Source organism: Chiloscyllium plagiosum, chromosome 22 (genome assembly GCF_004010195.1).
Source record: "Chiloscyllium plagiosum isolate BGI_BamShark_2017 chromosome 22, ASM401019v2, whole genome shotgun sequence".
NCBI classification, from domain to species: domain Eukaryota; kingdom Metazoa; phylum Chordata; class Chondrichthyes; order Orectolobiformes; family Hemiscylliidae; genus Chiloscyllium; species Chiloscyllium plagiosum.
Genome location: NC_057731.1, coordinates 42,776,667 through 42,794,967, shown reverse-complemented (window position 1 = coordinate 42,794,967; position 18,301 = coordinate 42,776,667). Strand labels below are relative to the sequence as shown.

The 18,301-nt window shown below is 41.7% G+C and overlaps 1 protein-coding gene across 3 annotated transcripts in view; it reads right to left on the bottom strand.

The window, feature by feature from the left end:
- The window catches only part of pcgf6 (polycomb group ring finger 6), an 86,743-nt gene that overhangs the window by 51,699 nt on the left and 16,743 nt on the right, over positions 1–18,301 (bottom strand). For all 3 annotated transcript variants that reach the window (XM_043712875.1, XM_043712876.1, XM_043712874.1), the window contains exon 6: positions 16,804–16,936. In XM_043712875.1, the coding sequence (XP_043568810.1) occupies positions 16,804–16,936 (133 nt within the window). The remainder of the gene's footprint in view (positions 1–16,803; positions 16,937–18,301) is intronic.

Genomic DNA, 18,301 nt, shown 5'->3' with positions numbered 1-18,301 from the left:
TACTTAAGTTACCATTTGGTCCCAGCAACAGATTCCTTTATTAGCTTCTCAATTCAGAAAACAAGATTTACATAAATGGCTACTGCAATGTAGAATCATGATAATGGTCATATAACATGTGAAATGAAGAGACAGGTAGAAAAATGGGTAACAAGGTGGTTACAAAACAGATAGTAAGGAGTTAAACTCAGATTTATCAACTTGTGGAAAGTGGTGTGCCACCATACAAACCTACAAATTAGAAGCAGAAGTAGGCCACTCAGCCCCTTGAGGCCACAGTGAGGACTGCAGATGCTGGAGATCAGAGTCGAGAGTGTGGTGCTGGAAAAGCACAGCAGATCAAGCAGCACCCGAGGAGCAGGAGAATCGATGTTTCGGGCATAAGCCCTTTATCAGCCCCTTCAGCCTACTTCAGACTTCAATAAGACCTTAGCTGGTTTGATCACCCCACATTCTTGATTATCCTGATCACCTTTTACCTCCGTACTTATCAAAAATTTACCTACCTCTGCATTAAAATATTCAAAGAATCTGCTTTCACCTCCTTTTGAGGGAGACTTCTTGAGACTCATGATGCTCTTTGAGAAAGATTTCTCCTTATTTTCGTCTTAAATGGGAAGCAACATATTATTAAGTGGTGACCCCCCCACCCCCACCCCCCCCACCCCCACCCCCCCAGTTCTACGTTCTCCCATGAAGAAAAAATAATTTTCCCACATCCATCTGCCAAGATCCCTCAAGAACTGATATGTTTCAGTCATGTTGCCTCTTATTCTTCTAAACTCCAGCAGATACAAACCTAGCCTAGGCAACCTTTCCTCATCAAGACAATCTACCCATTCTAGGTAATAGTCTAGTAAACTCTCCCTAGTTTCTAACATACTTCCAACACATTTATATCCTTTCTTCAATAAGGAGACCGTTAGTGCATTTAGGATTGGCACTGGGACTACTATTGTTCTTTGTTTACACAATTGATTTGGAATCAAAGTATAATTTCAAAATTTGCTGACATTCTAGAGTGGAAGACAAAGGCAGATAATGTTGAAACGATTGGAAATCATCAGTGGAAAATGATAGAATTGACAGGTGAAAGGTCACTGAACTGAAACATGAACGCTGTTTCAAACTCCACAGATGACATCTGGGGTATTGAACATTTAATTTTTCCAGCATCCTCAGTATTTTGCTCTTTTAAGACAGAAGGATACCAGAAGTGTGTTTTTTTTTTAATTACAAAAGGGTTTTTAAAGAGTATGTGCACAAAAGATGTTTCACTTGCAGGCAAGTTAAGAACTAGAGAAACCATAAAGGCAAAATTCTCATCATTTAATTTGATAGGAAATTCAGGAGAAACATATTTATCAGAGGGTGGTGAGAAGGTGAGACTCACTACTTTAAGAAGTAGTTAAGATGAACATATAGATACATTTAACAAGAACATGGATAAACATATGTGGGAGGAAGGAATAACAGGATATGCTGACAGATGGGAGACATAACATTGAGCTGGAGTCCACAGAAGAATTACCACTTTCATGGGTGGTGGGAAAAAAAATTTAGGAGTGAAAAAAAATGCACTAACGATCTGGAATACTGTCTTAACTGGTGACATTCCAAATACAAAAAGAACACAAGACTAATAGAACTAAGGTACAGCTTCCAAATTCTCAACAGAAGAGAATATAAATAGTTACAGCCTGAGGGCTGAGTTAAACATCCTTAAAAACAGGAGCCAGTATCAAACCGTGGCACATTAGACTAGACTCAGCTGCGCCCAGAAGGCTGTGTAGGATTGAGTCACTTAAATCACAAGTCAACTTTAAACATTAAACCTGCAGCATCATCCAGTGTCAGCAAGGATTCTGTACTTGAAGAGCTTCACATCTCCTGACAAAAACTGCAGGCAATGAAAAGTTGTGACTTGCAGAACTACATTATTTGTATTTAAGAAAATCCATGTTGTTACTTGGGATATGGGGGCCAAATGTAATATTTCCAAATTTCTGATTACTGAAAGCTAGAAGAGAATGTCTGATGTAAGGAGTAATGCAAAGAGTCTTTGGGGAGATTTGAACAGACTGAGTGGGTAAGCTACAAAATTGTAGAAAAAATATTATGGGGAAAAGTGTGAGATCATCACATTAGAAAAAGATAGACAGGGAGACAGGGAAGTGTTGTTGTCCAAAAGGATCTAGGTTCCCCTGTACCTGAATACTAGCATGTAGGGGCCACAAGCAATTAGGAAGGCAAATGATGTATTCGCTTTTATCAGCCAAAGAGTCATAGATCCATGATCATATTGAATGGCAGAGGAGGCTCAGGGGTTTGATTGGCCTAGTCTTCTATGAAAGATAATTTCAGTACAGAAATAAAGATGTCTTGCTCTAACAGCCTTGGTCAGACAGCAGCTGCAGAGTACTATTTACAGTTTTGGTCCCTTACCCTTATGCTTTCCTTAGAGGGAATGCAACAGAGATTCACTAGACTGAATCCTGGAATGGCAGGATTGTCTTATGACGAGAGATTGAGGAGAGTGGGCCTGTATTCTTTGGCATTTAGAAGAATGAGATGTAACTGCAGTGAAACCTTCAAAATTCTTAAAAGGATTGAAAAGGTCAATGCAGAAGGGGTATTTCAGCTGGCTGGGAAATAGTGTGGTCTAAAACAGTCTCAATATGAGAAGCAATCCATTTAGGATTTAGAGGAGAAGGAATTTCTTCATGCAGAAGATAGTGAATCTTTGGAATTTTCTGCACCAGAGGGCTTTGGAAGCTCAGTGATTTGAGTGTGTTTAGGATAGTGGAAGATAGATGAATTTATAGGTATGAATGACATGAAAGGATATGTGGAAAACGCAGGAAAATATTAATGAAGTATATGACGTACAGTGGCGGAGAAGGCTTGATGAGTTGAATGGCCTACTCCTGATCATATTTACTTTTATTTTCTGTTGCCATCCCTAATTGTCCTCAAACCAAGTGGCTTGCTAGTTTATTTCAGAAAGCAGTTAAGAGTCAACTATGTTGCTTTGTGGCCTGGAATTGTATGTAGGCCAAACCAGGGAATGACATTAGATTTCCTTCTCTGAAGGACACTAGTGAACCTGGCTTAATCACTGACAATTGATTCCCATTTTCAACATTACCGAAACCAGCTTTCAAATCTTTTCTCTTAATTGAATTTAAATTCCACCAGTTGCCATGGTGGAAATAGAATCCAAGTCTCCCAGGACATTAGCCTGGGCCTCTGGATTACTAGTTCAGTGATATTACCATCAGATCACCATCGCCTTAGTAATTCTACCTGTACTGCAGAATCATCATTTTAGGCTTACAAACTGCAGAGATCACTAACTTCAGCACAAAACCCTCTCTCACCACCACACTATATACTGACCAACAAACACAAATTGACCAATAGCACAAATCTCCTTTCTCTCTTTCTCACCTCCTCACCAAAAACATTGAAAAAAATCTTTACTTCTGATCTCTCTACTATCACAGATGACAGTCTTCAGCCAACTTGTTTCACTCCACATGACAATAAGGAATAAATGGGCATGCTAGTTACAGTCACATTTCTGGGCTCCAACAATATCCCAACAAACCACTACCATCATATGTTCCAGAACTAATCATGGTCCCAGCTACAAGTTCCTGAGGGAGTGCAGTTAAGGTTTACAAAATTGATTCCTGGGATTGCAGAACTGATGTATGATGAGAGTTTAAGTCATTCAGGATTGTATTGACTGGAGCTTAGGAGAATGAGAAGGGAATTTCATAGAAATCTGCAACATTGTAACAGGACTAGACAGGTTAGAAAGACGTTCCCCATGGTGGGGGAATCTAAAACCAGGATCATAGTTTAAGCATAAAGGATAAACCTTTTAGGTCTGACATGAAGAGAATTTTTTCACCCAGAGTGTTGTGGGCCTGTGAACTCATATCACAGAAAGTGGTTAAGGCCAAAACATTATGTGTTTTCAAGTAGGAGGTAAATATAGCTCTTGTGGCTAAAGGGATCAATGGATATGGGGGAAGGGTGGGAACAGGGCTCAATGATCGGCCATGAGCTTATTGAATGGCGGAGCAGGCTTATGGGTGGAATGGGTATCCCTGCTCCTATCTTCTATGTTTACTAGAAGGGGATTGCAGCTATAAAAATAGGCTGATAAAGCTCAAATAATTCGAGAGAGCAAAAAATACAAAGGAGATTTGAAAACTGGTTCAAAGTTGTGAAGGATTTAGATAGGATTAAGTTAAAAGAAACTTTCCATTGACTATTTGATGGCCAGTGAACATAGATTTAAAGCAATTGGCAAAAGCATCAGTGGCAACATGAGAACATTTTCTGAACCAATTAAATAGTTAGGGTTTGGAGTTCACTGTCTGGCAGGTTGGAAATTTTCAAAAATTGAACGAGTATATGAAGATGTAAAAATGGCTATGGAGATATGGGAAAGCACAGGGTAGTGGGATTGGCTGGCTTGCTCTTTGAAAGAGCTGGTGCAGAGTGGATAGACTGAATGTACATTGATTAAACAAAAGATTTAATGAGGTCTGGAGCTGAGTGACTCCAGTGGGACCCTGGGCATCCAAAGCCTGCACTTTCTTACGAAAATGCGGTGTCAGGAATTGGACATAATTACTCCAGAAACACATAGCTTCAGCATAATTTCCTGAATTATTTACCCTTTTCTTCAACAAAAAGGCCTGTCTGGTTATTAACTGCTTTGTTAAGCAGTCCTGCAATCTTCAAACAATAATACACAAAATGTTCCAGGTCTCTTTTTGCATTCCTTTTGAAACTGTTAAATTGATAATCATAGAATCATAGAATCCCTACAATGTGGAAGCAGGTCATTCAGCCCATTGAGTCAATACTGACCCTCTGAAAAGTATCCCACCCAGATACAACCCCCTACCCTATCTCTGTAACCCTGCATATCTGTGGCTCATCCACCTAGCCTACATATCCTTGGACACCATGGGCAATTTAGCATTGCCACTCCACCTAACTTGCACATCTTTGGACTGTGGGAGGTAACTGGAGCACCCAGAGGAAACCCATGCAGACATGGGGAGAATGTGCAAACTACTGACTGTGAAAGGAAACTGGAGCACCCAGAGGAAACCCATGCAGACACAGTGAAAATTCGTCACCAACAGTTGCCTGAGAGTGGAATCAAACCTGGGTCACTTGCACTGTGAGGCAGCAGTGCTAACCACTGAGCCACCACGCCACCCGTTTGGTTTATGTTATCACTTCTCAATCGTCCCTCTGGAATATATCAGACCATATAAGCAATACCCACTGTGTTTATTTTATCTCAGCTTTAAAAGGCTCCTTCATTTTTTATTAACTCAAACCAAACTGTCTTTAAACCTTCAAGGACACTCTCTCTTCCTAGCACAGTAAAAATTCCTGAATCAAAACTATTACCCCCACTCTATTTATTTCCTTCCCTATATTTCCTAAAAACCTTGAATCCAAGAACATCAATTCTGACTCCACTATAGCTTTTATTGCCACTGCCGACCAGTCTCAGGAGCCGGACATTCACAATCTTAAAAGTTTCTATTCGGTCATCCCTCAACCTCCTGTGTTCCAGTGCAAACAAACCCAGTCTAACCAATCTTTCTTCTTAGCTAAAATCCCTCATAGCAGGCAACATCCTGGTACACCTTTTCTGTACCTGTCCAAAGTATCCACATCCTTCTGGACGTCTGGTGACCAGAACTGTATGCAATATTCCAAGTGTGGCCTAACTGAAGTTCTATAAAGCTGCAGCATAACTTGTCTATCTTTATACTTTGTGACTGTAAAGCTGCTCCTTTTTTGTGGTATTTTCAGTGTCGCAGCTGATTTACTTGAATTCTAGGAGCAGTAGTTACTGTTTCATAACCTGTTGCATTGTTTTGGAACTTTGGTAAAAAAATCAAAATCATGGCACTTTAAAAAGGAGGAAGGGAGACAATGGCAGAGACCCCATGGGAAGTGATTCAAACCAGAAAGAAACTACACTGCTGTTTGACATGGCATATCTCTCTACCCCCTTGGCTCACAAGCCTCATTCCTGATGAAGGGCTTATGCCCAAAACATCGATTCCCCTGCTCCTTGGATACTGCTTGACCTGCTGTGCTTTTCCAGCACCACACTCTCAATTCTGACCTCCAGCATCTGCACTCCTTACTTTCTTCCTATAATGAGGGTTACGTCAGGTTCCAAGCGATCGATTGTGTTAGGGGACTCTCTAGTCAAAGGCACAGACATACGTTTCTACAGCCAGCAGAAAAATCAGAATGGTGTGTTGCCTCCCTGGTATCAGGATTAAAGATATCTCAGGGAGGGTGCAGAATGCTCTCAAAGGGGAGAGGGCCCAGCAGGAGGTCATTGTACACAGGAAGGGAAAAGGATGAGATTCTAAAGGGAGAATATAGAAAGTTAGGCAGGAATTTAAAAAGGCAGTCCTCCAGGATGGTAGTATCTCGATTACTCCCAGTGCTACGAGCTAGTGAGGGTAGGAATAGGAGGATAAAGCAGATGAATGCATGGCTGAAGAACTGGTGTAGGGGAGAAGGGTTCACATTTTTGGATTATTGGAATCTCTTTTGGGGTAGAAGTGAACTGTATAAGAAGGATGGATTGCACCTGAATTGGAAGGGGACTAATATTTTGGCAGGGAGATTTGCTATAGGTGCTCGGGAGGATTTAAACTAGTAAGGTGAGATGGTGGGACCCAGGGAGATAGTGAAGAAAGAGATCAATCTGAGACTGGTACAGTTGGAAAAATAAGTGGGTCAAACAGTCAGGGCAGGCAGGAACAAAACAGAGAACAAGGTAGGACTGATAAATTAAACTGCATTTACTTCAATGCAAGAGGCCTTACAGGGAAGGCAGATGAACTCAGGGTATGGCTAGCAACATGGGACTGGGATAATATAGCAATTACAGAAATGTGGCTCAGGGATGGACAGGCCTGGCAGCTTAATGTTCGAGGATACAAATGGGGGGGAGGCGTTTTTGATAAGGGATAGCATTACTGCTGTACTTAGGGAGGATATTCCAGGGAATACATTCAGGGAAGTTACCTGGGTGGAACTGAGAAATAAGAAAAGGATGATCACCTTATTGGGATTGTATTATAGACTCCTAATATTCAACAGGAAATTGAGAAACAATTTGTAAGGAGACTTCATTTATCTGTAAGAATAACAAGGTGGTTATGGTAGGGGATTTTAATTTTCCAAACATAGACTGGGACTACCATAGTGTTGAGGGTTTAAATGGAGAGGAATTTGTTAAGTGTGTACAAGAAACTTTTCTGTTTCAGTATGTGGATGTACCTACTAAAGAAGGTGCAAACCTTGACCTACTCTTGGGAAATAAGGCAGGGTAGATGACTGAGGTGTCAGTGGGGGAGCACTTTGGAGCCAATGACCATAATTCTATTAGATTTAAAATAGTGACAGAAAAGGATAGACTGGATCTAAAAGATGAACTTCTAAACTTGTGGAAGCCTAATTTTAATGCTATTAGGCAAGAACTTTCAAAAGCTGATTTCCACAGGTAAAGGGATGTCTGGAAAATGGGAAGCTTTCAAAAATGAGATAACTAGAGCCCTGAGACAGTATTTTCCTGTTAGGGTAAAAGGAAAGGCTGGTAGTTGGAGGGAAAGCTGGATGACTGGACAAATTGAGGTTTTGGTTAAAAAGAAGGAAGCATATGTCAGGTATAGACAGGAGGGATCAAATGAATCCTTAGAAAAGTATAAAGGTAGTAGGAATATACACAAGAGGGTAATTAGGAGGGCAAAAAAGGGACATGCGATAGCTTTGATAAATACAGTTAAGGAGATTCCAAAGGGATTTTCTAAATACATTAAGGATAAAAGAGGAACTAAAGAGAGAATAGGGCCCCTCAAATACCAACAAGGCAGCCCATGTGTGGAGCCATAGGAAATGGGGCAGATACTAAATGAATATTTTGCATCAGGTTTACTGTGGAAAAGGACATGGAAGATACAGAATGTGGGGAAATAGATGGTGACAGCTTGAAAAAATGTCCATATTACAGAGGAGGTGGTGCTGGATGTCTTTAAATGTATAAAAGTGGATACATCCCCAGGACTGATCAGGTGTACCCTAGAACTCTGTGGGGAGCTAGGGAAGTGATTGCTGGGCCCCTGCTGAGATATTTATATCCGCCAAAAGTCACAGATGAGGTGCCTCAAGACTGGAGGTTGGCTAACATGGTGCCACTATTTAATAAAGGTGGTATGGAAAAGCCAGGGAACTATAGACCAGTGAGCCTGACATCAGTGGTGGGCAAGTTGTTGGACGGAATCCTGAGGGACAGGATGTACATGTGTTTGGAAAGGCAAGGACTGATTAGGGATAGAAAATGAGGTCTGCAGATTAGGGATAGTCAACATGACTTTGCGTGTGGGAAGTCATGTCTCACTAACTGTTTTTTGAAGAAGTAACAAAGAGGATTGATGAGGGCAGAGCGGGAGATGTGATCTATTTGGACTTCAGCGAGGCGTTTCACAAGCTTCCTCATGGGAGACTGGTTTGCCATTTGGAAACAGAACTGGCTTAAAGGTAGAAGGCAGAGGGTGGTGGAGGAGGGTTGCTTTTCAGACTGGAGGCCTGTGACCAGTGGTGTGCTGCAAGGCACTGCTTTTTGTCAATTATATAAATGATTTGGATGCGAACATAGGAGGTATAGTTAGTAAGTTTGCAGATGACACCAAAATTGGAGATGAAGTGGACAGCGAAGAAGGGACCTTGAGTAGATGGGCCAATGGGCTGAGAAGTGGCAGATGGAGTCTAATTTAGATAAATGTGAGCTGCTGCACTTTCGAAAAGCAAATCAGAGTCATGGTAAAGTCCTGGGGAGTGTTGCTGAACCAAGAGACCTTGGAGTGCAGGTTCATAGTTCCTTGAAACTATAGTCGCAGGTAGATAGGATAGTGAAGGTGTTTGGTATTCTTTCCTTTACTGGTCAGAGCCTTGAGTATAGAAGTTGGGAGGTCATGTTGCAGCTGTACAGGACATTGGTTGGGCCACTTTTGGAATACTGTGTGCACTTCTGGCTTCCTTCCTATCAGCAGGATGTCGTGAATTTGAAAGGGCTCAGAAGCAATTCACAAGGATATTGCCAGGGTTGGAGGATTTGAGCTGCAGGGAAAGATAGAATAGGCTGGGGCTATTTTCCCTGGAGCATCAGAGGCTGAGGAGAGACCCTATAGAGATTTAGAAAATCATGAGAGGCATGGGTAGGATAAATTTTCTGAGGTGGGGGGGGTCCAGAACTAGAGGGCATAGATTTAGGGTGAGAGGGGAAAGATATAAAAGAGACCTAATGGATGTAGGCTTGCTCGCGAGGTGGAAGGTTCATTTTCAGACGTTTCATCACCATACTAGGTAACATCTTCAATGAGCTTCCGGACGAAGCACTGCTGGTGTTTCCTGATTTCTATTTATATGTTTTGGTTTCCTAGGGCTGGCGATGCAATTTCCTGTTGTGATGTCATTTCCGGTGGTGATGTCATTTCCTGCTCCTTTTCTCAGGGGGTGGTAAATGGGGTCCAATTCAATGTGTTTGTTGATAGAGTTCCAGTTGGAATGAATGCATCTAGGAATTCTCTTGCATGTCTCTGTCCTAGGATGGATGCGTTGTCCCAGTTGAAGTGGTGTCCTTCCTTATCTGTATGTCAGGATACTAGTGAGAGAGGATCATGTCGTTTTGTGGCTAGTTGATGTTCATGTATCCTGGTGGCTAGTTTTCTGCCTGTTTGTCCAATGTACTGCTTGTTACAATCCTTGCATGGTATTTTGTAAATGACATTAGTTTTGCCTGTTGTCTGTATAGGTTCTTTCAAGTTCATTAGCTGCTGTTTTAGTGCGTTGTTGGGTTTGTGGGCTACCATGATGCCAAGGAGTCTGAGTAGTCTGGCAGTCATTTCTGAGATGTCTATGATGTAGGGGAGAGTGGCTAGGGTTTCTGGACGTGTTTTGTCTGCTTGTGCTCATTGGATAGTCATTCTTTTTGAATACACTGTATATGTGGATATCCATGATCCTATCACCAGGAAGGTAACACATCATCCTGGATTCTCGTTTGCTGGCACAGAAACGCCTATCTATTCCCCTGACCACTGAATCCCACTACATCATTTCTATGCCTATTTCTCCCTCCCTCTACAACAGAACCAATAATGGTGCCATGAATTTGGCTGCTGCTGTTATCCCCTCAGAGGCAATTACCCTCAACAGTATCCAAAATGGTATCTCTGTTTTGCAGGGGAATAACCACACAAGTTTCTTGCACCGCTGCTTAGCCCCCCTGCTCTGCCTGGTGGTCACCCATTCCATTCCTGCCTGTGGAGTCTGAGTCTGCAATGTGACCACCTCTCTATACATGCTATCCACGACATTCTCCGCCTTGCGAGTGTTCCACAGTATCCTCAGATGCTCTCCAACTCTGAAACTCGGGCTTCCAGAAGTTACAGCTGGAGGTATTTCTTGCACACATGAAGGTCCTAGGCACTGGAAATGTGCTCAGCTTTCCAGATCGAGCGAGAGGAGCAGACTACGATTTGGAGCTCTCCTGCTATGTCTTACCCCCACGGTGGCTCAGTGGCTAGCACTGCTGCCTCACAGCGCCAAGGACCCGGGTTCGATTCTCGCCTCAAGTGACTGTCTGTGTGGAGTTTGCACATTCTCCCCTTGTCTGTGTGTGTTTCCTCTGGGTGCTCCAGATTCCTCCCACAATCCAAAATGTGCAGTCAGGTGAACTAGCCGTGCTAAATTACCCATAGTGTTAGGTGTGTTAGTTAGGGATAACTATAGGGTAGGGGAATGGGTCTAGGTGGGTTACTCTTCAGAGAGTCAGTGTGGACTTGTTTGGCTGAAGGGTCTATTTCCATACTGTAGGGAAACTAATCTAATCTAAAAAAAACTTACAATGTTAAATCCTTTTACTACTAAGTTGAAGCTTCTGATGCTCTCTGCTCCAATAACAATTTCTCAAAAGTTACCTGCTACTCACCAACAAGAGTTTCCAGAAACGGTTTAGGCTCACACAGATGAGAATAAAACTATCTTGCTAAATTGCCTTGCTAAGGGTGTATTTGTGGGATGCTTCCTATGTTGGAATAGATGATGATTAGTAGTTATATCATATATTATCTTGTTAAGTATTTCCTTAGAATTAAGGTTATGTCAATTCTTCTTTTTTCTATATTTTAATTATGCTGTAAGAATAAAAATTGTGTTTTGCTTCAAGCCTAGTGGTGGACTAATCCAATCACACCTGGAACACAGTATCTCACACTTGCCTTTACATAGATATAAAAGTTAGGGTATAAACTATCTCCTTACTATATTTTGGTGTAGGTTGTCTGAACTGGCCTCCAACAGTGTCGCTTGGTCAAACTCCTGCATTGGGGTCTACCTACAGCACATGGATGGCAACGGTTCAAGAAATTAGCTCACCACTACCTTCTCAAGGGCAACTAGATGAGCAATAAATGCTGGCCAGCCAGCAGCAAGCACATCCCACAAGTTAATTTAAAAAAAGTGAAGTTGAGACCACAACCAGACTAACCACAATCTTGTGGAATGGTGGAGCGGGTCCAAAGGGCTGAACGGCCTACTCCTGCTCCTAAATCACGTATCTCTTCACCACTGTACCAACTCCTGGAACCGTCTCCCTAATAGCGCCATCAATTTACGAACATCAGATGGACTGCCGCACATCAATTAGGGACAGGCAATAAATGTTGAGCTTGCTAGCAACGTGTACATCCAGAGAATAAGTAGCTTTCATGCTCTCCTTTCTTCTCCTCTTACCCTATGTAGTCTGATTGGAGTCTGAATCTAACATTCTATTAATCTTGGCCTCACATGGCTTGCTGTAGAACATCATTGGAGTTGGCTGCTACATTCAGTTCATGAACCACTGAGCAAACTGATTGATCTGTACAGGCAGTGCAATGGAACAACATGCAGCATGTGCACCCCAGGCACTTAAAAGCTGGCCAGCGAACAGTACAGACATGTCTATATCAAGGATGGAAATATTCAACATGATTAAAGGTCAAATCTGAAAGTCTTTTTTGTCAAATCTGAAAGTATTGCAGCGAGGCAATTATCAATAGACAAACACTCAAAACCTGTAGTTAGTGCTGGTTAAATTGAGTTCAAGACACAAACAACTCTCACGCCTTCACTGCCAAAATAAAACAACTAAACCCTCACCACCTGCCCCCAACACCTCCCCCCTCCACATCCAGGTATAACTAAATTCTCACCCTCCCAAACCCAGGTACAACTAAAGCCTCACCCCCAATCCTGGCTACAGTTGTTGCACGCAATAATACAGTCTCAAATCACATGATATGAGAACCTGATGGTGACAATGAAGCAATTACTCCAACATAGATAGTAGCTCATAATTTTGCATCATTCTAGAGTTTAGTCAGTATTGTGGCTACACAGTGTGTAACTAACATCTGTAGTGACTAGCATAAGGTCAGGACATTCAGACAAGACTTGCACCAGGATCCTGATACAAACCTGCAATGAAAAGGCCAACCATGCAAAAAAAAATCATATAATGATCCTGTAATTAACATCACCCAAAGGGTTCAAACACATTTCTGTTTTCCAGAAAAATATCTAACTCTCAAAGCCTGTGGTCTCTGCAGCCACCCAGTGGGCACCAAGTATAACAGCACCCCAAAATCTGAACAAGGCATGACAATAAAGTCATCAAAATAATCAAGACATGATAAAGTTAGTACATCCAGATGAAAGAACTATGATCATGAGCTATAATGAATAAAAAAAGACACTTATGATTTTATGGAACATTTAACATGCTTCTAATTTCTGATATTTATTTGTCTTGGAGCAGGAAATCCACTTGCGACAATGTAACATGAATAGTGCCACTCAATATGGCTCCATCAGGAACACTAATTATCCTGAGAAGATCAAGCTGAGGCATCAGGGAGTCTGGTAACATGAGTCCTGATTAGACTCCACCCCCTCTTGAACCAACCCCAATACTACTCTCAAAATCATCCAAAGGACAAGCATTGAGCCAAATAAGAATTTAGAATGTACAATATTGCTGTTAAGGGAATCTTATGGTGTAATAATAGTGTCCTGGATTCAGAGGTGTATAATAATATCTCATATGTTCATTTGAAAATATCTACAATATTGCTGTCTAATTTCTCAATGTAATATAAAATTCTGACATTAATATATAATTTTAAAGGAAGTATAAGAAGTCTAAAATCAGATATTAGACAGTGCCAGGTTGGAGGAAAGGCCATTTTGACCTAGTACACATAACCCTTCCAGATTGTTGCATTATCACAATGTAGCATCAAACTGCATTCTGAACAACCTAGATTACTAGCCCTTCTCAATGTTCCTTGCCCCAGGATAAAATAAACTCTCCCTAATATCAATCTGAAATTAAATCTAAATGGAATGTTGTCCGTTACTACAAATCAAACAGGAATATTCTGGGTTTCATGTATCTACGTTTTTGAATGCCCTGCCTTGTTTCTAGGTATTAATTACTGGAGATGCTAAAGAAGGTTGTACTGAGAGTTTTACTTCACAGCATCATACAATACTGTAAGCACAAGGCAGGAGCAGGTGAAATTACCCCTGAAAGCCCCTGTAAAATACACTGATGGGGTAACTAAATATCAGAAAAGTTGCCCTCATAAGTTGAATGCAAGTGAGCAAAATGTGCCTTCTGACATTCAACTGCATTGAAAAGGCACACCGCAGTTGACTTATTGTACTTGGTAAAGTGTAGCCACTGCGTTCTTTTATTCTTTCATGGGATGTAGGTATCACTGGCAAAGCCAGAATTTTTGCCCATTCCTACCAGCCCTTAAACTAATTGACTTGTTGGGCCATTTCAAAAGGCAACTGAGAGTCAACAACATTGTTGTGGATGTCGAGGTCTCACCAGGTAAGGATAGCAGATTTCCTTCCTGAAAGGACTTTATTGACCCAGATGGGTTCTTTATGACAATCAATGATAGTTGTCACAGACACCATTACTGATGTAGTTAAATGAACTCAAGTTTCTCCAATTGCCACAGTCGTATTTTAACCTGTCTACAAAGCATTAACCTGAATTACTAAGTGAGTGAGATTAACATGATGTCACCATCACCCTCTTTACAGAATACAGTCAATGCCATTTTATGAATGATTTCAGGTGTCAGTAGTCTAAATTGCATGGCACATGGAGAATGACTGATGGAGGAAGGCTGGAGTAGAAGGTGCACAGGCCTAGAATTCAGACCAAGGGAGGCAGCTAACCTGAGAAGAGAGACAGACTTACAGGGAAAGGGTGGACTGAATTTCGAATATAGAATGTATAATTAAGGAAGTCAGTGATGCCCGTGGCCTAGAGGAAGGTTGTACAGGATGTTGGTGAGGCCTCTTCTGGAATATTTATGCAGTTCTGGTTGCCCTATTACTGGAAGGATATTATTAAACTTGGGAGAGTTCGGAAAAGATTTGCCAGGATGTTGCCAGGAATGGAGGGTTTGAGTTAAAAAGATTGGCTGGAAAGACTGGGACTTTCTTTTCAGCAGAGTAGGAGTTTGAGGGGTGACCTTATAGACATTTAAAAAATCATTATGGACAGACATAATGTGACTAGCAAGGGCCTTTTCCCTAGAGTGGGGAAGTTCAATACTATTTTTAAAGTGAGAGGAGCAAGTTTTAAAAAGGTCATGAGGGGCAACTTTTTTTCACATATAGAGTAGTTTGTGCGTGGACTGAACTGCCAGAGGAAATGGTGAATGCAGGTACCGTTGCAACATTTAAAGCACATTTGGATAAATACATGAATAGGAAACGTTTGGAGAGATTTGGGCCATAAGCAGGCAAGTTTAATTTGGGAGTCGAGAGTGTGGTGCTGGAAAAGCACAGCAGGTCATGCTTTTCCAGCGCCACACTCTCAACTCTGATCTCCAGTATCTACTGTCCTCACTTTCTCCAAGTTTAATTTGGGAACATGGTTATGATGGCCTACTTGGACTAAAGGGTCTGTTTCCAGGCTGCATGACTCTATGGTTGGCTGGGTGCCTTTTGATTATGGTGTGAAGATTTTTGACCTCAGACGATACCAAAACCTGGGAGGACTTTTTGCCCACCCTTGCCATAAGATTCAACAGCTACACATGTGTGCGTGTGTAATGAACTGCGAACAGTCCCATCACATGAGAGAAGCTGAATCACCCCCGAGTTCAAATGATGATCGGTTCCACACACAAATGCTGAACCTAGACTCTGTAATAAAAGATTCACAGCATGTATCAACAATGGTGACTAGGAGACTGTCTTCAACCGACATAAAAAACCCATTTGGTTCACTTACGTCCTTTCGTGAAAGAAATCCCTTAACCCAGTCTGCCATTATGTGACTCCAGACCTAAACACTGTGGCTGACTCTTAAATGCTCACCAAAATGGCCTAACAAGCACTCAGTTCAAGAACAGAAATGTTATGCTATCAATACCCACATCCCACAAGAGAAACACAACATAAATTTCTAAAACTTTTCAAGATTTCAGGATATTCCAAAGTACTTCACAGTCAATGAGGTATTTTCAAAATGTAGTCACTGGTGGAAATGTGCCAGTTAATTTGTATGCAAAAATGTCCAAAAACAGCATGTGATAATGTCAGGGACATTCATATTGTTGCTACTGAAAGAGAGCTCAATTTTGGCCAACATACTGCATAACCCTGTCCTTCAAATATATATTAATGATCTGGATGAAGGGACTGGGGGCATTCTAGCGAAGTTTGCCGATGATACAAAGTTAGGTGGACAGGCAGGTAGTACTGAGAAAGTGGGGAGGCTGTAGAAGGATCTAGACAGTTTGGGAGAGTGGTCCAGGAAATGGCTGATGGAATTAAGTGTTCTTGATGAATAGTGTCCCTTCATACAGGATTTTCCTCCCAAGTCAGTTTCTTTGGAATGAGGACCTCCCATACACTGGCATTGATGTTGCATTTCTTGAAGGAAGCCTTCAGGGAGCTTTTGAGATGCCTCCTTTATCCTCCTCCTGTTCAAGTGCTCTGCTTGAGCTGGGTGAAAAAGATTTGCTTTGGCAGTCGGAACTCAGGCATCCTAAGCACATGGCCAGCCCAGCAATGTTGGTTTCAGACAACCATGGCCTGAATGCTGGTGCTATTAAGACCATAAGACATAGGAGCGGAAGTAAGGCCATTCGGCCCATCGAGTCCACTCCGCCATTCAATCATGGCTGATGGGCATTTCAACTCCACTTACCTGCATTCTCCCCATAGCCCTTAAATTCTTGATGTCACAAGGAATTAAGGGCTACAGGGAGAATGCGGGTAAGTGGAGTTGAAATGCTCATCAGCCATGATTGAATGGCGGAGTGGACTCGATGGGCCGAATGGCCTTACTTCTGCTCCTATGTCTTATGGTCTTATGTAGTATCACAGCTCGCTTATGTTCACCTGAGAGTTTAGACAAGACCAAAATTAGCACGTCAACTGAAACACAGTCACTCTAACAGCACAGTATGCCATCAGTACTGCATCCATCAACAGTATTAATCCTCTGACAGTACAGCTGTCTCTTAGTATCCACATGTTAGCCACTGAACTGAATGACCTGAATTATATATTTGGTTTAAAATGTCACAAGGATTTTCACATGTGAGTCACTTGAAGCTCTGGTTACTGTCTGCAAGTCAAGTTAATGTTACTTACCCAATAAATTCGAGCACCAATGAGATCTCGAGATGAGGCGATGATGGACTGTCCAGGGGAACCATGGGTAATGCCAGCTTCTTATCCAGCGATTGGATACGGCTCACTTTACCATTGCTGGACACCTGGACAACTGTATAGCCACAAAATGACAGAAACCATCAATGGTTAAAGGTAGCTCATATGCAGAAACAGCCTGCCTTAAGTATAGCCAAAGGAAGGATTTTCAAACTCAATTTAATACTGAGCTGCAAAAGGACATATTAAGCAGATGACCAAAGGCTTCGTCAAAGAGGTATGTCTAAATTATCACTAGGTTTAGAGGAGGAATTCAAGAGGTTAGGGCCAAGGCAGCTGATGGTTGTCAATGACAGAACAATTAAAATTGTTCAAAAGACCAGAATTAGAGAAGCGCAGATATCCCAGAGAGTTGAGAGCTGGAAGAAATTACAGAGATAGCAGGAGTGAGAAAATGGAGAGATTTGAAAACCTGGATGGGAATGATAAAATTGAGGCACTGCTGGGCTGGGGCCAACATATGTCAGTGAGCAAAAATGTGATGAATGAACAGGATCTGGTGCAGAGATCAGCATGAGAACATAGGAAAAGTCAAGTCTCGCGGTAACAAAGGCATGGATCACATGTTGACAGCAGATGAGACAAAAACGATGAAATAGATGGTGTAAGGATGGAACTGAGACTCGTCAGCATACATATTTGTTTTTCAATGATGTTGCAGTGGAGCACCATTAAGGTCGAGGCCAAGATAGATCTTTGGGGAACAATAATGTACCAATGCAGAAGCAAGAAAACAGGCTGATGCAAGAGACCTTCTGGTTAGGTTTGGTTATATAAGAATGAAATTAGGTAAAGGCATTCTCGATCCAGCAAGACACAGTCACACTGAAATTAACGGAATTAAATGGGGACATCAAGTGGATGCTTATCCTCCAATGAAATATTGTCAGTGTGATTAAAGAAACTTATATTTGTTGGCAACCATGAGCAAAATGTCCTAAGTTATGGAGAAGACATGACTTGGTCAATACTGGTCCCCTGTCCACACTCCCTACTCCAAATGTGGCCAAAACATCAGTTACAGAATTTAGGAGAGGCGCAAAAGCCATGTATTACTGGGTGAGATTCCATTACCTCATTTAAATGATACAGTATTCTTCCAAGCATCTGGCTGAAGGAGGAACATGTGAAAATCAAATATGGACTTGAGAGAAGAAATATAAACTAGAATTTAAGGTTGTCTGGTTTTTTTTTATTCAAACATGGAAATCTTCCTCCCTGTTACAGTCAACATTCAAATTCAGAGAGGTCAGGTTCAACCCTTCACCACACACTGGTTATTCTGGCACTTTCATAGCATCAACACCCATAAATCAATTGGGTTTGTCTGTTTACTAATTAGCGCCAAATGGTGACACAGCACAGAGCTGTACCCCACTGCCAAGCAAACACATACTGTTGTGTTCAAATTCATGCTGAA